Raw genomic sequence first — 19,536 nt, 5'->3', positions numbered from 1 at the left:
GCTAGGATATGATAACTGCTTTCCAAGAAATCTCTCCAGTGTCACTTACGAAAGGCAACAGATGGTGTCTGAAACGGTTGACCGTTTCGAAAATCATATCCAGTTGCCTGAGTAACTGCTTTTTGGCGTTTCTTATAAACTGGATGTCTAACCTTCATCGACGTTTATGCCTTAGTCCAACTGCTTCTCCCTTAAATCGTTCGTCTAATGACATGGGGAAGGTGAATTATATGTGCTACCTACCAGTAAACATTGAATCATAGAGAAATTATATACATGTATCGTGTCCATGCAAACAAGTATATTAATTCATGCAAAATTATATCCAGTTGCTTGAGTAACTGCTTTATAGCGTACGTTACCTTTATGACATACATAAGTCGAGTCCTTTTACACCTTGCGTTACCACTTGCGCCACTTGGATATGCCACTCTTTGATCGAGCAGACTGATATGTTCACATATGTTCACATGGATTACCATTAGAGCTGTAAAACCAGCAAACATGTAAACAGACAGCGTTGAAAGCGTTGATCTACATCGTTGTGATAGGTTAGAACATTATGGGTAATCAGGTATATCAACTATGACCTTCGACCCTCGTGGTGTAAAAGGGGTCAGATTACCTGTCCGCCATCTTGATTTTCGGAATATCACGCACGATTCGTTTTGCCTCCAGTTTGAGGCTGTTTTCAAGACAATTCAACACATCAGTAATTGATCAACCCAGTAAACAGGTAGGTAAGACCATTTTATACTACCTATCCACTCTTCGTCTGCTAATTCTTTTAGGCAAGGGTTCTTTACTTGAACTAGTATAGTAGAAGTCAGGTCGAGTCAGTATGGGGAGGGGGGCATTACGACGTAAATGATATGTAGACATCGACAAGGTTTATCAGTGCAGCGGTTTGATGCACTTAGGCTTGATGGCTCTTTAAATTCTGAAGCATTTTGCCTTGGGGGCGAGGTCTTCCTAGATTGTTGCACGTTTGTAAATGCGCGAGTGTACAAGCATGTGTGTTTGAGTGCATGCATGTGTGTGACTGTGTGCATGTAATCTCCAAGCAGATCTTCCGTGGCATAAGACAGTATCATAAGCTGCATGGGGAAGGAGTTTAGCCAGCAGAGGGGTAAATTGGCTTCATGTGGCCAATTTACTCCTATGCTGGCTCAACACCTTCCCCAGCTTATGGTACTACTTATGCCACGGAAGATCTGCTTGGAGATTAGTGTGCATGCATGTGTATCCTTTATGCATTGTGTATGTGTGTGTGTTTGTGTGAATGTGTGTGTGTGTGTGTGTGTGTGTGTGTGTGTGAGTGTGTGTGTGTGTGATGTGTGATGTGTGATCTAGGATACGGAACAGACTTCTATTCAATATTTACCCCTGTTGTGGGATAACAAAAAGTATGGGACTACTGGGAGTGTTTGCTATCTTTAAATTTTAGATGATTTGTTGTTCTTCATATAGAAATGGACCAGAAAAACAGTGAGATTGCTATGGACCCCAGGAACCAGACAAACAGCAGCGACAAATCAGACACGGGGAAACAGCAGGATGAAAAACGGGACATCCCATATGGGGAAAAGATCGGAGAAGAATCTGACCATCCTAACCTACAGGGTCAACAAACAAAGCAGTTAGACAAACTACCGGTGAAACGCACCAGGGTTAAACGCTTTGTGTGTACGGAATGTGATTTTCGGGCAGCCAAAAAATCTGAACTATTAAGGCACACGAGAAAACATACTGGTGAGGAATCTTACAATTGTGACCAGTGTGACTATTCTGCTGCACACAAAGTTTCTTTAGACCTTCACATCACTAAGCATACTGGAGAAAACCTACTTAGGTGTGAAGATTGCGGATACAGGACTGCTTACATGTCTAATCTAACGGGACACATGAGAACACATACAGACGAGAAACCCTACAAATGTGATCAGTGTGATTGTTCCGCTGCACGGAAGGGAAACTTAGACCGACACATGACTACACACACCGAAGATAAACCCTACATGTGTGGAGAGTGCGGGCACACGTCGGCTGATAGATCTGCCTTAACCGTACACATGAGAAGGCATACAGGTGAGGAACCATATAAATGCGACATGTGTGGCTATTCTGCTGCAACGAAATTCCATCTAGAGTCACACATGGCTAGACACACCGGCGACAAACGCTTCATGTGTGTGGAGTGCGGATACAGAACTGCTCACATGTCTAACCTATCCGTACACATGAGAATACATACTGGTGCAAAACCTTACAAATGTGACCAGTGCGACTATTCTACCGCACAGAAAGGAAATTTAGACCGACACAAGGCTAACCACAACGGAGGAAAACGCTTCATGTGTGGAGTGTGCGGATACAGGGCGACTGCCAGGTCTTACATAACCATACATATGAGAACACATACAGATGTGAAACCTTATCAGTGTGACCAGTGTGACTATTCTACTGCAAGGAAAGGAAATTTAGACCGACACATGGCTAATCACACCGGAGAAAAACCCTACATGTGTGGAGAGTGCGGATACAGGGCGGCTGAAAAATATTCCTTAACCGTACACATGAGAACACATACAGGTGCGAAACCTTACAAGTGTGACCTGTGTGACTTTTCTGCTGCAACAAAAAGCGGTTTAAACAAACACATGGCTACACACACCGGAAATAAACCCTACATGTGTGGGGAGTGCGGACTCCGAACGGCTGACAGGTATTCATTAACCGTACATATGAGATCACATACAGGTGAGAAACCTTATATATGTGACCAGTGCAACTATTCTGCTGCAAAGAAGAGCGATTTAGACTCACACATGGCTAGACACACCGGAGAAAAACCTTACATGTGTGGACAGTGCGGATATAGGACGGCTCACAGGTCTAACCTAACCACACATATGAGAACACATACAGGTGAGAAACCTTACAAGTGTGACCAGTGCGACTATTCTGCTACAAAGAAAAGCTACTTAAACAAACACTTGGCCGAACACGATTCTTAGCGATACATTTGACAAGTGCAGACACAAGACGGTTGAAAAATCTTACGTATCCAGGACACGCACAAAATACAGATTATCAAATCAAATGCGATAACTTCCGAAAATAGTTTCATCAGGTTGGTAGAATATAGGATGAAGGAAAATTCTTTTTTACACAACCACTGAAAGAAGAAAAGAAGTCGGCAGTTACAGACCATATCGCCAGGAATAATTGCTTAATTGACTGGGAGGGGCGAAGGTCATAGACAGGGAAGACAATAGGCGGGCACGGTGGATTTAGGAGGCCATCTGGATAAGAAAGTCAACCCCAGTGATGAACCGGGACGAGGGAGGATACAAGCTAAGCCACGTTTGGGATTGTTTTCTCACCGCAAAAGCGCCACCTACATCGGCTACATATAGCGGTGAGAAGCAGAACTCCAGTTAGAAGCTCTGACGATGTGTCAGAGAGACATCGAAACGTAAGCCATGTAAGTAACTACTGGTTGTGTAAAAAAAACTCTCCTTCATCCCAAATGCGATAAGTCTGGCATTTCTGTTTCATAGAAATATAGCTAATAAATACACATGGTCAAACACGCTGTAGTTTATGAATACACCAACCCAACATGTGTGATGAGTGCGGATTCACCGGGATGGAACTTTGGTATAGTTGCGTGACTATTAAATAGCCGTATATCAGTATCCACTATTCCAGGATAAAAGAGACAAAAAAAAGTTACACAGTAGAAGTGGCAAGGGTAAGATGTAACAACAACATGTAACTGGAGAAAATGATCCGTTGACAATTTGTCAAATCAGTATGGCTAGAGAAATCGTCGTAAACGTGGCGGTATTATGATAATAGATGTTAATTGTAAATGTAACAACGTCCGGGATTGCAACAGCCAAGTCCAAATTTTGATAGCTACGTATCTGCTGTAGTCAGAGATGTAGTCATGAAGCCATACTATATGTCATGTAGATGTCACAATATGTGTAATCGTTAAGGTCTTTTTGCTCAATAAAGCTTAAAAAAAAGAATCAGTATCCACTTTGTTCTAAATAATTGTCGATATACTCCTCGTTTTGCGATAAACCACGTCATTTTTGTTCAGGCCAATGGCGAAGTGAACGCCCGTTGCATGCATGTCTAATACGCTAAACCGTGTACGCATTGTATAATACAACGTGACAGAAACATTCTGCATTCTACTGTATGCCAAAAATCAGTTTCTCAAGGAACTGGATATAATTTTGTTTGTGTAACTTATTACCTTGATGTCTAACCTTCATCGACGTATTAAACTGTATGTTATTTCTGTGATAAAGAGTTTATACTGGTATCACTGACTGAAAATCCAAGCTTATAGGTATCCAAATGCCGATTTAACACCATGTCATTGCCTTTTTACTTTATTTATTTGTTACATTGTAAGCGAAACGTTGTTAGGTTATATTCATCATGTAATTTCATCATTATAGCATCACAAAGAAACATAAAAGAAACTGTTTGTTCAACCCAACTTTGCTGATTGCTATATGTGCTGTTATATTCATATAATCTATTAGGGCGATTGCATGTAACGAGAATGCAACTTTTGAACACACTATTTGAAGCCATATACGGCTCATCACGTTTTGCATACTGAAACCATCATATGCAAAGTTTACATGACATTCCTGTAGAGGTGTCAGATAAACAAATAGACAGAAAGACTTTAAAAACCCGAGCCAAGAACATTTTTGGAAGCGTTGTACTATATTGTGTAAGCAGATAAATTAAAAGTTATTCTAAATTTAGATTGCTTATAGATTAAACATTATGGGGTAATCAGGTAAATGTTTGACCCTTGACCTTATTCAACTCATTTGCATCAACATAGTCTTAATTTTGCTGTCCCCTGTGTCCTTTGGACTACCAAAAACTGTCTTCCTCTCCTTTTTTGCATGATAATGAATAGTTAGGATGAACCTATTCTCCAACTAAATCTCTTTTGCATATCAATTCATAGCTAGGATATGATAACTGCTTTCCAACAGATCTCTCCAGTGTCACTTAGGAAAGGCAACAGATGGTTGTCTGAAACGTCTGACCGTTTCCAAAATCATATCCAGTTGCTTGAGTAACTGCTTTTTGGCGTATCTTATAACCTAGATGTCTAACTTTCATCGACGTTTAAAGGTATACCTTAGTCCAACTGCTTCTCCCTTAAATCGTTCATCTAATGACATGGGGAAGGTGAATTATATGTGCTACCTACCAGTAAACATTGAATCATAGAGAAATTATATACATGTATCATGTCCATGCAAACAAGTATATTCATTCATGCAAAATTATATCCAGTTGCTTGAGTAACTGCTTTATAGCGTACGTTACCTTTATGACATACATAAGTCGAGTCCTTTTACACCTTGCGTTACCGCTTGCGCCACTTGGATATGCCACTCTTTGATCGAGCAGACTGATATGTTCACATGGATTACCATTAGAGCTGTAAAACCAGCAAACATGCAAACAGACAGCGTTGAAAGCGTTGATCTACATCGTTGTGATAGGTTAGAACATTATGGGTAATCAGGTATATCAACTATGACCTTCGACCCTCGTGGTGTAAAAGGGGTCAGATTACCTGTCCGCCATCTTGATTTTCGGAATATCACGCACGATTAGTTTTGCCTCCAGTTTGAGGCTGTTTTCAAGACAATTCAGCACATCAATAATTGATCAACCCCGTAAACAGGTAGGTAAGACCATTTCATACTACCTATCCACTATTTGTCTGCTAATTCTTTTGGGCAAGGTTTTTTTTTTTTTACTTGAACTAGTATAGTCAAGGAGCTTTTATCAGATCGAGTCATTATGGGGAGGGGGGCATTACGACGTAAATGATTTGTAGACATCGACAAGGTTTATCAGTGCAACGGTTTGATGCACTTACGCTTGATGACTCTTTAAATTCTGAAGCATTTTGCCTTGGGGCGGGGTCTTTCTAAATTGTTGCACGTTTGTAAATGCGCGTGTGTACTAGCATGTGTGTTTGAGTGCATGCATGTGTGTGACTGTGTGCATGTAATCTCCAAGCAGATCTTCCGTGGCATAAGACAGTATCATAAGCATGGTGTGGCTTCGCGTGGCCAATTTACTCCTCTGTCGGCTCAACACCTTCCCCAGCTTATGGTACTACTTATGCCACGGAAGATCTGCTTGGAGATTAGTGTGCATGCATGTGTATCCTTTATGCAGTGTGTGTGTGTGTGTGTGTGTGTGTGTGTGTGTGGGGGTGTTATCTAGGATACCGAACAGTCTTGTATTCAATTTTTAACGCTGTTGCAGGATAAAGACTAGTATTGGACTACTGGGAGTGCTATGTATCTTTCAGTTTTAGATGATTTGTTGTTCTTCATATAGAAATGGACCAGAAAAACAGTGAGATTGCAAAGGACGATCTACTAACTACACACCCCGGAAACGAGACAGACAGCAGCGACAAATCAGACACGGGGAAACAGCAGGATGAAAACCGGGACATCCCATATGGTGAAAAGATCGGAGAAGAATCTGACCATCCTCCCCTACAGGGTCAACAAACAAAGCAGTTAGACAAACTACCGGTGAAACGCACCAGGGTTAAACGCTTTGTGTGTACGGAATGTGGTTTTCGGGCAGCCAAAAAATCTGAACTATTAAGGCACACGAGAAAATATACTGGTGAGGAACCTTACAATTGTGACCAGTGTGACTATTCTGCTGCACACAAAGTTTCTTTAGACCTTCACATCACTAAGCATACTGGAGAAAACCTATTTAGGTGTGAAGATTGCGGATACAGGACTGCTTACATGTCTAATCTAACGGGAGACATGAGAACACATACAGACGAGAAACCCTACAAATGTGATCAGTGTGACTATTCCGCTGCACGGAAGGGAAACTTAGACCGACACATGACTGCACACACCGAAGATAAACCCTACATGTGTGGAGAGTGCGGGCACACGTCGGCTGATAGATCTGCCTTAACCGTACACATGAGAAGGCATACAGGTGAGGAACCATATAAATGCGACATGTGTGGCTATTCTGCTGCAAAGAAATGCCATCTAGAGTCACACATGGCTAGACACACCGGCGACAAACGCTTCATGTGTGTGGATTGCGGATACAGAACTGCTCACATGTCTAACCTATCCGTACACATGAGAATACATACTGGTGCAAAACCTTACAAATGTGACCAGTGCGACTATTCTACCGCACAGAAAGGAAATTTAGACCGACACAAGGCTAACCACACCGGAGGAAAACGCTTCATGTGTGGAGTGTGCGGATACAGGGCGACTGCCAGGTCTTACATAACCATACATATGAGAACACATACAGATGTGAAACCTTATCAGTGTGACCAGTGTGACTATTCTACTGCAAGGAAAGGAAATTTAGACCGACACATGGCTAATCACACCGGAGAAAACCCTACATGTGTGGAGAGTGCGGATACAGGGCGGCTGAAAAATATTCCTTAACCGTACACATGAGAACACATACAGGTGCGAAACCTTACAAGTGTGACCTGTGCGACTTTTCTGCTGCAACAAAAAGCGGTTTAAACAAACACATGGCTACACACACCGGAAATAAACCCTACATGTGTGGGGAGTGCGGACTCCGAACGGCTGACAGGTATTCCTTAACCGTACATATGAGATCACATACAGGTGAGAAACCTTATATATGTGACCAGTGCAACTATTCTGCTGCAAAGAAGAGCGATTTAGACTCACACATGGCTAGACACACCGGAGAAAAACCTTACATGTGTGGAGAGTGCGGATATAGGACGGCTCACAGGTCTAACCTAACCGCACATATGAGAACACATACAGGTGAGAAACGTTACAAGTGTGACCAGTGCGACTATTCTGCTACAAAGAAAAGCTACTTAACCAAACACTTGGCCGAACACGATTCTTAGCGATACATTTGACAAGTGCAGACACAAGACGGTTGAAAAATCTTACGTATCCAGGACACGCACAAAATACAGATTATCAAATCAAATGCGATAACTTCCGAAAATAGTTTCATCAGGTTGGTAGAATATAGGATGAAGGAAAATTCTTTTTTAAAAAACCACTGAAAGAAGAAAAGAAGTCGGCAGTTACAGACCATATCGCCAGGCCTAGGAACAATTGCTTAATTGACTGGGAGGGGCGAAGGTCATAGACAGGGAAGACAATAGGCGGGCACGGTGGATTAAGGAGGCCATCTGGATAAGAAAGTCAACCCCAGTGATGAACCGGGACGAGGGAGGATGCAAGCTAAGTCACGTTTGGGATTGTTTTCTCACCGCAAAAGCGCCACCTACATCGGCTACATATAGCGGTGAGAAGCAGAACTCCAGTTAGAAGCTCTGACGATGTGTCAGAGAGACATCGAAACGTAAGCCATGTAAGTAACTACTGGTTGTGTAAAAAAAAACTCTCCTTCATCCCAAATGCGATAAGTCCGGCATTTCTGTTTCATAGAAATATAGCTAATAAATACACATGGTCAAACACGCTGTAGTTTATGAATACACCAACCCAACATGTGTGATGAGTGCGGATTCACCAGGATGGACTTTGGTATAGTTGCATGACTATTAATAGCCGTATATCAGTATCCACTATTCCATGATAAAAGAGACAAAAAAAAAAGTTACACAGTAGAAGTGGCAAGGGTAAGATGTAGCAGCAACATGTAACTGGAGAAAATGATGCGTTGACAATTTGTCAAATCAGTATGGCTAGAGAAATCGTCGTAAACGTGGCGGTATTATGATAATAGATGTTAATTGTAAATGTAACAACGTCCGGAATTTCGAGAGCCAAGTGCAAAGTTTTATAGCTACGTATCTGCTGTAGTCAGAGATGTAGTCATGAAGCTATACATGTAGATGTCACAATATGTGTAATTGTTAAGGTCTTTTTTCTCAATAAAGATTTTAAAAAATTTAAAAAAGAATCAGTATGCACTATGTTCTAAATAATTGTCGATGTACTCCTCGTTGTGGGATAAACCACGTCATTTTTGTTCAGGCCAATGGCGAAGTGAACGCCCGTTGTATGCATGTCTAATACGCTAGACCTTGTGCATACTGTATGCATTAACATGATAGAAACATTCTGTATTGTATGCATACGAATAAGCGGCTACACTTACTTATTTTGTAAAATCATATCCAGTTGCTTGAGTAACTGCTTTTTTGCGTATCTTATCACCTTGTTGTCTAACCTTCATTGACATATCAAACTGTATGTTATTTCTGTAATAAAGAATCGATACTGACATTTCTGACTGAAATCCTAGCGTATTGGTATCCAAATGCTGATTTAACACCATGTCATTGACTTTTTACTTTATTTCTTTGTTACATTCTAAGCAAAATGTCGCTAGGTTATATTTATCGTGTGCGTTTATCAACAAATGATGCATGCGAACGATTGATTGATTGATAGATTATCATTAAAGCCTTCTGATAATTTGCATCACAAAGAAAGATAAAGTCAATTGTTCCTTCAACCCAACTTTGCTTTCCGTGCTGTTCATACCTGTTATCTATTATGGCGATCGATTGTAACGAGAAAGCATTACGAGTGCGACCGCGTAGCACAGTGGTAGTTTATTCGCCTCGGAACCGAGAGGTTGTGGGTTCGAATCCGACTGCCGTGCCACCGATTTTTTGCCCTTGAGAAAGGCACTTTACACGGCTTTCGTCACTTTACTCAGGTGAAAATGAGTACCTAGCTTCGGCTATGACCGTCCCTCGGATAGGACGTTAAATGGAGGTCCGTGTATGGGGAGAGCCACACCCCATGCACGTTAAAGAACCCCCACACGTGCGATTTTGCGGTGTGCGTTGGTGCAAATCCTTCTGTCGTGTGTTGGTGATTCATTCAATTTGACCATCGGGTCACTTCAAATCACCCGGATGCAGGCCTGGCGAACCTCTAGCTGTCTCGTATCAGCCACATGGTGATTTACATCATTCAACCGGACGGGTTAGCCCTGGCTGTTTGTAAACAAATAGATAAACAATAGAAAGCATTAAGTACATTATCGGAAGCATTCATTCATAGTTATGATAAACACAACTAAATTACTTTTGCATATCGATTCATAGCTAGGATACAATAACTGCTTTCCAACAGATCTCTCCAGTGTCTCTTAGGACAGATAGTGTCTGAAACTTCTGACCGTTTCGAAAATCATATCCATTTGCTTGAGTAACTGCTTTTTGGCGTATCTTATAACCTAGATGTCTAACCTTCATCGACGTTTAAAGAAAGGTATACCTTAGTCCAACTGCTTCTCGCTTAAAAGGTTTATCTAATGACATGGGGAAGGTGAATTATATGTGCTACCTACCAGTAAACATTGAATCATAGAGAAATTATATACATGTATCATGTCCATGCAAACAAGTATATTCATTCATCCAAAATTATATCCAGTAATGATTCCAGTTGCTTGAGTAACTGCTTTATAGCTTACGTTCCCTTTATGGCATACATAAGTCGAGTCCTTTTACACCTTGCGTTACCGCTTGCGCCACTTGGATATGCCACTCTTTGATCGAGCAGACTGATATGTTCACATATATTCACATGGATTACCATTAGAGCTGTAAAACCAGCAAACATGCAAACAGACAGCGTTGAAGCGTTGATCTACATCGTTGTGATAGGTTAGAACATTATGGGTAATCAGGTATATCAACTATGACCTTCGACCCTCGTGGTGTAAAAGGGGTCAGATTACCTGTCCGCCATCTTGATTTTCGGAATATCACGCACGATTCGTTTTGCCTCCAGTTTGAGGCTGTTTTCAAGACAATTCAGCACATCAGTAATTGATCAACCCCGTAAACAGGTAGGTAAACCCTTTTTATACCGTCTATTCACTCTTCGTCTGCTAATTCTTTTGGGCAAGGGTTCTTTACTTGAACTAGTATAGTAGAAGTCAGTATGGGGAGGGGGGCATTACGACGTAAATGATTTGTAGACATCGACAAGGTTTATCAGTGCAACGGTTTGATGCACTTGGGCTTGATGACTTTTTAGATTCTGAAGCATTTTGCCTTGGGGGCGGGGTCTTCCTAAATTGTTGCACGGTTGTAAATGCGCGTGTGTACCAGCATATGCAGTATGTGTGTGACTGTGTGCATGTAATCTCCAAACAGATCTTCCGTGGCATAAGACAGTATCATAAGCTGCAGGGGGAAGGAGTTTAGCCAGCAGAGGGGTAAATTGGCTTCGTGTGACCAATTTACTCCTATGCCGGCTAAACACATTCCCCAGCTTATGGTACTGTATTATGCCACGGGAGATCTGCTTGGAGATTAGTGTGCATGCATGTGTATCCTTTATGCATTGTGTATGTGTGTGTGTTTGTGTGAATGTGTGTGTGTGCGTGTGTGTGTGAGTGTGTGTGGTGTGTGTGTGTGTGTGTGATGTGTGATGTGTGATCTAGGATACGGAACAGACTTCTATTCAATATTTACCCCTGTTGTGGGATAACAAAAAGTATGGGACTACTGGGAGTGTTTGCTATCTTTAAATTTTAGATGATTTGTTGTTCTTCATATAGAAATGGACCAGAAAAACAGTGAGATTGCTATGGACCCCAGGAACCAGACAAACAGCAGCGACAAATCAGACACGGGGAAACAGAAGGATGAAAAGGGGAACATCCCATATGGGGAAAAGATCGGAGAAGAATCTGACCATCCTAACCTACAGGGTCAACAAACAAAGCAGTTAGACAGGCTTCCGGTTAAACGCTTTGCGTGTACGAAATGTGATTATCGGGCAGCCACAAAAACTGAACTATTGAGGCACACGAGAAGACATACTGGTGAGAAACCCTATAAGTGTGGAGAGTGCGGATACAGGACGGCCGATAAATCTGCCTTAACCGTGCACATGAGAAAACATACCGGTGAGAGACCCTATAAGTGTGACCAGTGCGACTATTCTGCTGCCGCGAAGGATACTTTAGACCAACACATGACTACACACACCGGAGAAAAGCCCTACATGTGTGGAGAGTGTGGGTACAGGACGGCTGACAGGTCCCGCATATCTGTACATATGAGAACACATACAGGTGTGAAACCCTACAAGTGTGACCAGTGTGACTATTCTGCTGCACAAAAATCCAATTTAGACCAACATATGGCTAAGCACACCGGAGAAAAACCATACATGTGTGGGGAGTGTGGATACAGGACGGCTGTCAGATCTAACCTATCTGCACACATGAGAGTACATACAGGCGAGAAACCTTATAAGTGCGACATGTGCGACTATTCTGCTGCAAAGAAAGACCATTTAGAGTCACACATGACCAAGCACACCGGCGAAAAACGCTTCATGTGTGTGGAGTGCGGATACAGAACTGCTCACATGTCTTACTTAACCGTACACATGAGAACGCATACAGGTGCGAAACCTTACAAGTGTGACCAGTGCGACTATTCTGCTGCAGTGAAAAGCAGGTTAGACGTACATATGGCTAAACACACCGGAGAAAAACCATACATGTGCGGAGAGTGCGGCTACTGTACGGCTCATAGGTCTTACTTAACCGTACACATGAGATCACATACAGGTGACAAACCTTACAAGTGTGACCAGTGCGACTATTCTACTGCACAGAAATCAAATTTAGACCGACACATGGCTATACACACCGGAGAAAAACCCTACATGTGTGGAGAGTGCGGATACAGGGTGGCTGACAAATATACCTTAACCGTACACATGAGAACACATACAGGTGTAAAACCCTATAAATGTGACCAGTGTGACTATTCTGCTACAACGAAATGCCACTTAGACCAACACATGGTTAGACACACCGGAGAAAAGCCCTTCATGTGTGGGGACTGCGGATACAGGGCGGCTTTCAAATCTAGCCTATCCAAACATATGAGAAAACATACAGGTGAGAAACCTTATAAATGTGACCAGTGCAACTTTTCTGCTGCACAGAAAGGAAATTTAGACCAACACATGGCTAAACACACCGGAGAAAAACCCTACATGTGTGGGGAGTGTGGATACAGAACTGCTCACAAGCCTAACCTATCTCGACATATGATCAAACATACAGGTGAAAAACCTTTCGTTTGTGGGGAGTGTGGATACAAAACGGCTGAGAAGTCTAATTTAACAATGCATATCAAAAGGCACAGGGGTGTGAAAGCTTACAAGTGTCACCAGTGCGACTATTATGCTGCAACGAAAGGCGATTTAGACCAACACATGGCTAAACACACCGGCGACAAGCCCTACCAGTGCGGAGAGTGTGGGTACAGAACTGCTCGCAGATCTAACCTAACCGTACATATGAGAAAACATACAGGCAAGAAACCTTACAAGTGTGACCAGTGTGACTATTCTGTCACAGATAAGAGGTGTTTAAACAAACACATGGTCACACACGCCTCTTGAACAACAACAGTTTGTCTCCTCCATGAACAAGTACGTTAGGCCTACACATGGTCAAACAGTCTCAGAAAGACGGAAGAAACGATGGGAAGACAACATGGAGAATGGACCGGGTAGAGTTAAGCAGAAGCCATAAGAGCGGCGGAGAACAGAGACAGGTGGAGAATAGTGGATGGAGTCACGGTGCCCCAACGACCCATACAGGGGTCAATGGATAGGTTAACAAGTAAGCTATGCCTGCACATAGTCAAACAGACCGCTGAGAAACCCTACATGTGAGCGGAACTTACATTTCCTAGTTGCGGCATCTAGAGACTGCACGGCCGTCTATCTACGTGCATTTTAAATAATCGTTGTTGTGCTCTGAAATGTGAGCTTTGCCGCTTCCTTTTCGTTCAGTCCCTACACCACCTGAACATAACTATTACTCTAGACTTTGTTACATGCAGTTGCTGTTTTGAACTGAGATAGTTCATGCCTCAAACGCATGCATTCAATAGTAAACGACATGATACTGCCGTAATAACAAATAGATGCTTCTATTCTGGGTGATAATACTACTTTAACCCTTGTCCTGCTGAGCCCGTTTATATATGGGATGAACATATTTAACCCTAGTCATGCAGAGCTGTATTGTGACGAGTTTGGGGTATTTCTCATGTAGAAGTTGCATACCACTACAAAGCCTATTGAATGGAGGACTTAATGAAAACATCCGCTTTGGGAGGTTAAATTGGCCAAAGTTCATCCAACAGGATGCGGGTTAATAAGATGAATGTCAATAGAACACTGCAGTCATTGACTTGATGCCGATTTTTCATACATCATATCAAACGTTGTTATATTATCTTCATTCCATGTATTAGAAGTAGTTGTAGCATTACTAGTAGAAGTATATTATGATGATTTACATTATCGTGATTTATATGATCGACATCTACAACATATCAAAAATAAATAGAGTAAAATCAACTGTTTGTTCTAGACGTGCTGTTTAGCTATACACAATACAAATCATAGTTTAAATATCGATTGCCAAATAAATGACCGGCGGAGCAAATATCGGTATTACAGCGCAGGCGCAGATGGCCAACTCAAAAAGAAAGGTAGTCTTGGCAAAAGTGCCTGAAGATTTATTTTCTTGGAATATGTTAAGATTTTGGTGGTGCATATTACAGGTAAGGGTTTCTACCTCTATATTGTGTCGAAAAAAACAGACACTATGACCATGACATGTCCAGAACTCGAGACAGAAGTTCCACTTCAGTACCCTAACAAGTCGCTAGGGTGCAGTCTGATTTTTTTTCATATATATCTCATCAAAACCTACCCACATACCAACTAGTTAATACAATCCATCCAAGCCGTCTAAAGTTATGCTGTCTACGCACACACATGCAGTTGCACGTATTCATACACACAGACATTCACACATGCATACATACAAACGCCACCGAAAACGTCACCTTCTATGGTAGATAATGAAACAATTTATACAACCCAACCCAAGAACAGCATTACTCTAGCAGAGCAAAGTAATACAACTACGTCATTATTATGGATAAAAGAATAGCTCAAACTGTACGGGGTAATCAGGTATATCAACTTTGACCTTCGACCTCCACAAAGCTGAAAGGTCAGCTTTCCAGACCGCCATTTTGATTTATCGGATGATCACGGGCAGATCCCTTTGTTTCCAGTTTGGTCGTTTTTAAGACAATTCTACACATTAGCAGTTACTCAGGACCATAAACGGGTAGGTAAGACATTTTTTTGCTGCCTATCTACGTTGTAAGAGTGTGTATTTGTTTATTTGTATCATTGACTGTATGTATGTAACGTCATTTGTGCGCTCGAGCAAGTGTGTACATGTGTGTGTTGTGTGTGTGTGCATCTATGTGTGTGTGTGTAACGTTATTTGTATGTGCGCGTGTGGTATGTGTATGGGTGTTATGTGTTCATGCATCTATGTGAGTGCGCGCACGTGCGTGTTTGTGCATGTGTGTGTACGTGTGTAATACGGACTACAGCTTGTTGTATTCCATATGAATAGAGTAGATACGTTAGCGTTCCGGGACAACAATGCGGGTATAGACGGCATGGGAATGTTGTTGTTTTTTTATCTTCCATAAAGTTCCAATTTTGTAGGAGTTATTGTTCTTTTCAGAAATGGGCGAGAGAAGCGGTGAGGTCGCTATGGACGATCGGTCAACTGTACACCATGGGGACAAGGCAAGCAAAAGCGAGAAATTAGACACGGAAAGGCAGCAGAGCAAGAAATGGGGCATTCCACGCGAGGAACCGTGCGGAGTAGAATCTGACCATCCTCCTGCACAGGTCCATACAGAGCAAGCGGGATTTCTTGCGTTGAAACGTACTGTGGACAGACGCTTCGAGTGTACGGAATGTGACTATAGGCCAGCCAAAAAGGTTAAACTATCGAGACACACAAGAAAACATACTGGCGAGAAACCTTATAAGTGCGACATTTGCGACTATTCTGCTGCAAAGAAAGACCATTTAGAGTCACACATGGACAAGCACACCAGCGAAAAACGCTTCATGTGTGTGGAGTGCGGATACAGAACTGCTCACAAGTCTCACCTAACCGCACATATGAGAACACATACAGGCGAGAAACCTTACAAGTGTGACCAGTGCGACTATTCCGCTACACATAAATCTCAATTGGATAGACACATGGCCAAGCACACCGGCGAAAAACCCTTCCTGTGTGGAGAGTGCGGATACAGGACGGCTGACAGGTCTTCCTTAACCGTACATATGAGAAAACATACAGGCGTGAAACCTTATAAATGTGACCAATGTGACTATTCCACTGCTCAGAGAGGAAACTTAGACCGACATATGGCTAAACACACCGGCGAAAAACGCTACATCTGCGGAGAGTGTGGATATAGGTCGGCTGACAGGTCTGCGTTAAAATCACATATGGGTAAACATACAGGTGTGAAACCCTATACATGTGACTATTGCGACTATTCTGCTGCACGGAAATTTCATTTGGATCGACACATGGCTAAACACACCGGCGAAAAGCCCTTCATGTGTGGAAAGTGCGGATATAGGGCTGCTGACATGTCTTACTTAACCGTACATATGAGAACACATACAGGCGAGAAACCCTATAAATGTGACCAATGCGACTATTCTGCTACAAGGAAAGATTACTTAGAGAAGCACTTGATCAAACACACATCTTAGGGATATAGTTGACGGTTACTGATACAGGGCGGTTGACATAGTTGATCTATCCAGACACATGCAAAAAGTACATTTAAAGATTCAAAACAAAAATGTGATCAGTGCGACCATATCTGCTTCTTGGAAAAGTAAGGGGAGGGGGGCATCAGTAGCTATTGCGACTAGTTGTGGACATCGACAAGGAGTAACAGTTTCTCACTTTGTCACAATATTTGCAATGACCAGTAATTTAGACCTACACGTGGTTGAACCTTACTTGTGTGGGGAGTGCGGGTTCACCGGGATGGGTTGGAACCTACCTGAAGTAGTAACTAATACTACACAAAGCCGTCTGTCAACGTTCACCAAATTTCAAATCTTGGTTATGCTCAGAAATGTCAGTTAAGCTGTTCCCTTTCTGTTTCAGCCCCAAGCCATTTGAACATATCTATTATTTATTTGATATAGACTGGTTACTGTTTGAACATAGACATTTTTCGTCGAACGTATCTAAATGCATGTATTTCATACTAAGGGTGTAATTTTTCTATAATACTAGTAACTGATTCATGCTGATATTACTAGCTTAAAATGCTACGTAGTCATAGACTTTTTCTTATATCACTTGAAACGTTAGATTATATTCATTTCATTATTAGTAGTAGTTATATGAGTAGTAATATTACTAGTAGCAATATAGTCATTATGCTTTACGTATTACATCTGTACTTATATAACTACATCACAGATGCCTTAGGAAGCGAAAACCAGTTAAACCAAGATGTACCAGTATGCAACACCATGCTTTAGTGGTTATGATGCAATCAAATACAGTCAAACCTGTATTAGCGGCCACCTTTGCATAGCGGCCACCTGCCCATAGTGGCCACTTTTTGTCGGTCCCTTGGATTCGTAATGATTAAGAGATAGGCTTAACGGCCACCTGTCCAACGCGGCCACGGCCACACGATTTCCGGTCCCGCAGGTACAAAAACACTGCCGATTACGGCCACGCGGACCGCTGGCCTATGTTTCGGCACGCGTTCGGCCATATGCAGCGGCCGTATCGTCACCCTACGCCGGATTTAAAACATCTGTGATTTATTTTCAAAACAAAACTTCGTTAACTGGCGCTACCCATACCCACTGACAAACGAGGTCATATAAGGTTAATAGACGACACCAATATTACGGAGGTAAATTGTGTTAAAGTTACGTTCTAATACACTATCGCTTAGGTTAATTTGCATCACAAAAACTTTCTAAATAAATTGTTACAAAGACAAAATGATATGAACTTCAGACTATGCAGCATTTTATTCTTACATTTATTAAGAGATAAGTCTAAAATGACGAGACTTTTCTTGTGAGTACCACATTAGCATAATGGGCGAATCTAACGTGTGAACGCGAGCGGGAACACACGGACGGCGAAGTATCAAAGAATAGAAGACGAATGATCAAAGAAATATGACGATACCGGTCTCTTCAGACAATATTAACTGTAGAACATTAAAAATTTTTTATAGCTTTTGTTTTCTTAATACATATAGTGTAAAAATCATTGCAGTACATGTACAGTACTGTATTATGTTAATATAAATCAGTGGGTACTAAAACCATGTGTAACTTATTGCTTGTGGTCAATTAATTAGCATATTCTCTATAGTGGCCACCTCTCTATAGTGGCCAATTTTGACCAGTCCCTTGAGTGGCCGCAATAGACAGGTTTGACTGTACAGCATTCTTACATCTCTGTAAGTTTGTTTTATTCTTTGCCGTTATTTATACGTGTACTTAATACTGTAGTTTATAAGAGCATGAACGCAAAACATTAAGTGGTATGTTCTACTGAGACTTCTAGGGCCGCCGAACTTTTGTCATTTTGTATCCATTCTTAATTTTTATAGCTACAAGATGACTTTGACAAATGCTATCTGTGTATTTGTACTTTACCTGCACTCATTTTAGGCATAAACGAACCCAATAAATATGTATTACCAAAACTTCACTGGGCATTCTAAGACCTACAAAGTCTTTGCGAATTTGTGTATATTTCTAGTCTTTCTAGTAGTCCGAGATGACTTTGGCACATGCTCCGTTGTTGTTTTGTTATCGTTTGGAAGTTTTCATAATAACATCTTTCATGTTTAATCTTATATCATCATTTAAATTTATCATCAAGATCAACCCACAAAGCAACTATTCAATACAGTCCATCCAAGCCGTCTAAAGTTATGCTGTCCACGCACAAACATGCATATGCACGTATTCATATATACAAACATACACACATATATACATACAAACACCACCGAAAACGTCACCTTCTAACGTTATGATAGGTAATAAAACAAAGTATACAACCCAAGAACAGCATTATTCTAGCAGAGTAAAGTAATACAATTACGTCATTATTATGGGTTAAGGAATATGTTCAACTGTACGGGGTAATCAGGTGAATCAACTTTGACCTTCGACCTCAACAGCGCTGAAAGGTTAGTTTGCCAGGCCGCCATTTTGATTTACGGATGATCACTGGCAAATTTCCTTTGTTTCCAGTCAGGCCGTTTTTAAGACGATTCCACACGATAGCAGTTAATCAGTACCATAAACCGGTAGGTAAGACATGTCTTTACTGCCTGTCCACTGATTGCCTGCTTTTTCCTTTGTACTTTAGATTGAACACAGGTTTCTTTCAGGAAATCAGTGATCGATTTGTAGAAAGGGGAGGGGGGCAGCAATTACTAGTTGTTTACATATTTAGGCAAGGATGAACAATGATACGGTTTGATAACTCTTTGAATAAACTATCTAAAGGAATTTAATCTATGTT

At 41.6% G+C, this 19,536-nt stretch overlaps 5 protein-coding genes across 8 annotated transcripts in view; all 5 read left to right on the top strand.

Annotated features, from left to right (window-relative positions):
- The first annotated feature begins 608 nt into the window (after positions 1-608).
- Positions 609-3,719, top strand: LOC118408184 (gastrula zinc finger protein XlCGF57.1-like). The gene is made up of 3 exons (XM_035808819.1): positions 609-736; positions 1,471-2,928; positions 3,715-3,719. The coding sequence occupies exons 2-3, from the start codon at positions 1,473-1,475 to the stop codon at positions 3,717-3,719; spliced, it is 1,461 nt and encodes a 486-aa protein (XP_035664712.1). The 5' UTR covers positions 609-736; positions 1,471-1,472.
- A 1,915-nt stretch (positions 3,720-5,634) lies between these two features.
- Positions 5,635-7,526, top strand: LOC118408183 (zinc finger protein 525-like). The gene is made up of 2 exons (XM_035808818.1): positions 5,635-5,743; positions 6,412-7,526. The coding sequence occupies exon 2, from the start codon at positions 6,414-6,416 to the stop codon at positions 7,524-7,526; it is 1,113 nt and encodes a 370-aa protein (XP_035664711.1). The 5' UTR covers positions 5,635-5,743; positions 6,412-6,413.
- A 3,258-nt stretch (positions 7,527-10,784) lies between these two features.
- Positions 10,785-13,655, top strand: LOC118408200 (gastrula zinc finger protein XlCGF57.1-like). Of its 2 annotated transcripts, none has more exons than XM_035808834.1 (2): positions 10,785-10,914; positions 11,632-13,655. In XM_035808834.1, the coding sequence occupies exon 2, from the start codon at positions 11,634-11,636 to the stop codon at positions 13,497-13,499; it is 1,866 nt and encodes a 621-aa protein (XP_035664727.1). In that variant the 5' UTR covers positions 10,785-10,914; positions 11,632-11,633; the 3' UTR covers positions 13,500-13,655. The 2 variants fall into 2 exon arrangements, with proteins under 2 accessions (XP_035664727.1, XP_035664728.1); XM_035808835.1 differs by having other exon boundaries at positions 10,794-10,918.
- A 1,459-nt stretch (positions 13,656-15,114) lies between these two features.
- Positions 15,115-16,775, top strand: LOC118408225 (zinc finger protein 525-like). 2 transcript variants are annotated; one of them, XM_035808876.1, is made up of 2 exons: positions 15,115-15,252; positions 15,664-16,775. In XM_035808876.1, the coding sequence occupies exon 2, from the start codon at positions 15,666-15,668 to the stop codon at positions 16,719-16,721; it is 1,056 nt and encodes a 351-aa protein (XP_035664769.1). In that variant the 5' UTR covers positions 15,115-15,252; positions 15,664-15,665; the 3' UTR covers positions 16,722-16,775. The 2 variants fall into 2 exon arrangements, with proteins under 2 accessions (XP_035664769.1, XP_035664770.1); XM_035808877.1 differs by having other exon boundaries at positions 15,116-15,256.
- Positions 16,776-19,155: 2,380 nt separating this feature from the next.
- The window catches only part of LOC118408223 (zinc finger protein 525-like), a 1,729-nt gene continuing 1,348 nt past the window's right edge, over positions 19,156-19,536 (top strand). The window contains exon 1 of one of the 2 annotated variants that reach the window (XM_035808873.1): positions 19,156-19,318. Coding sequence is in view for 1 of the 2 variants with exons in the window: in XM_035808872.1 (XP_035664765.1) it covers positions 19,232-19,322 (91 nt within the window). In the remaining variant the exon portion in view is untranslated. Of the gene's footprint in view, positions 19,323-19,536 lie in introns of both variants that reach the window. The other variant, XM_035808872.1, reaches the window with a different exon arrangement.

The sequence above is a fragment of the Branchiostoma floridae genome, unplaced genomic scaffold (assembly GCF_000003815.2).
Source record: "Branchiostoma floridae strain S238N-H82 unplaced genomic scaffold, Bfl_VNyyK Sc7u5tJ_1560, whole genome shotgun sequence".
Lineage (NCBI taxonomy): Eukaryota > Metazoa > Chordata > Leptocardii > Amphioxiformes > Branchiostomatidae > Branchiostoma > Branchiostoma floridae.
Note: the sequence above shows the minus strand (reverse complement) of the source record. Positions and strands in the feature narration are given on the sequence as shown.

Excerpts from the sequence above, each read along its gene's own strand:
- LOC118408184 (XM_035808819.1), top strand. The coding sequence starts at position 1,473 with ATGGACCAGAAAAACAGTGAGATTGCTATGGACCCCAGGAACCAGACA.
- LOC118408183 (XM_035808818.1), top strand. The coding sequence starts at position 6,414 with ATGGACCAGAAAAACAGTGAGATTGCAAAGGACGATCTACTAACTACA.
- LOC118408200 (XM_035808834.1), top strand. The coding sequence starts at position 11,634 with ATGGACCAGAAAAACAGTGAGATTGCTATGGACCCCAGGAACCAGACA.
- LOC118408225 (XM_035808876.1), top strand. The coding sequence starts at position 15,666 with ATGGGCGAGAGAAGCGGTGAGGTCGCTATGGACGATCGGTCAACTGTA.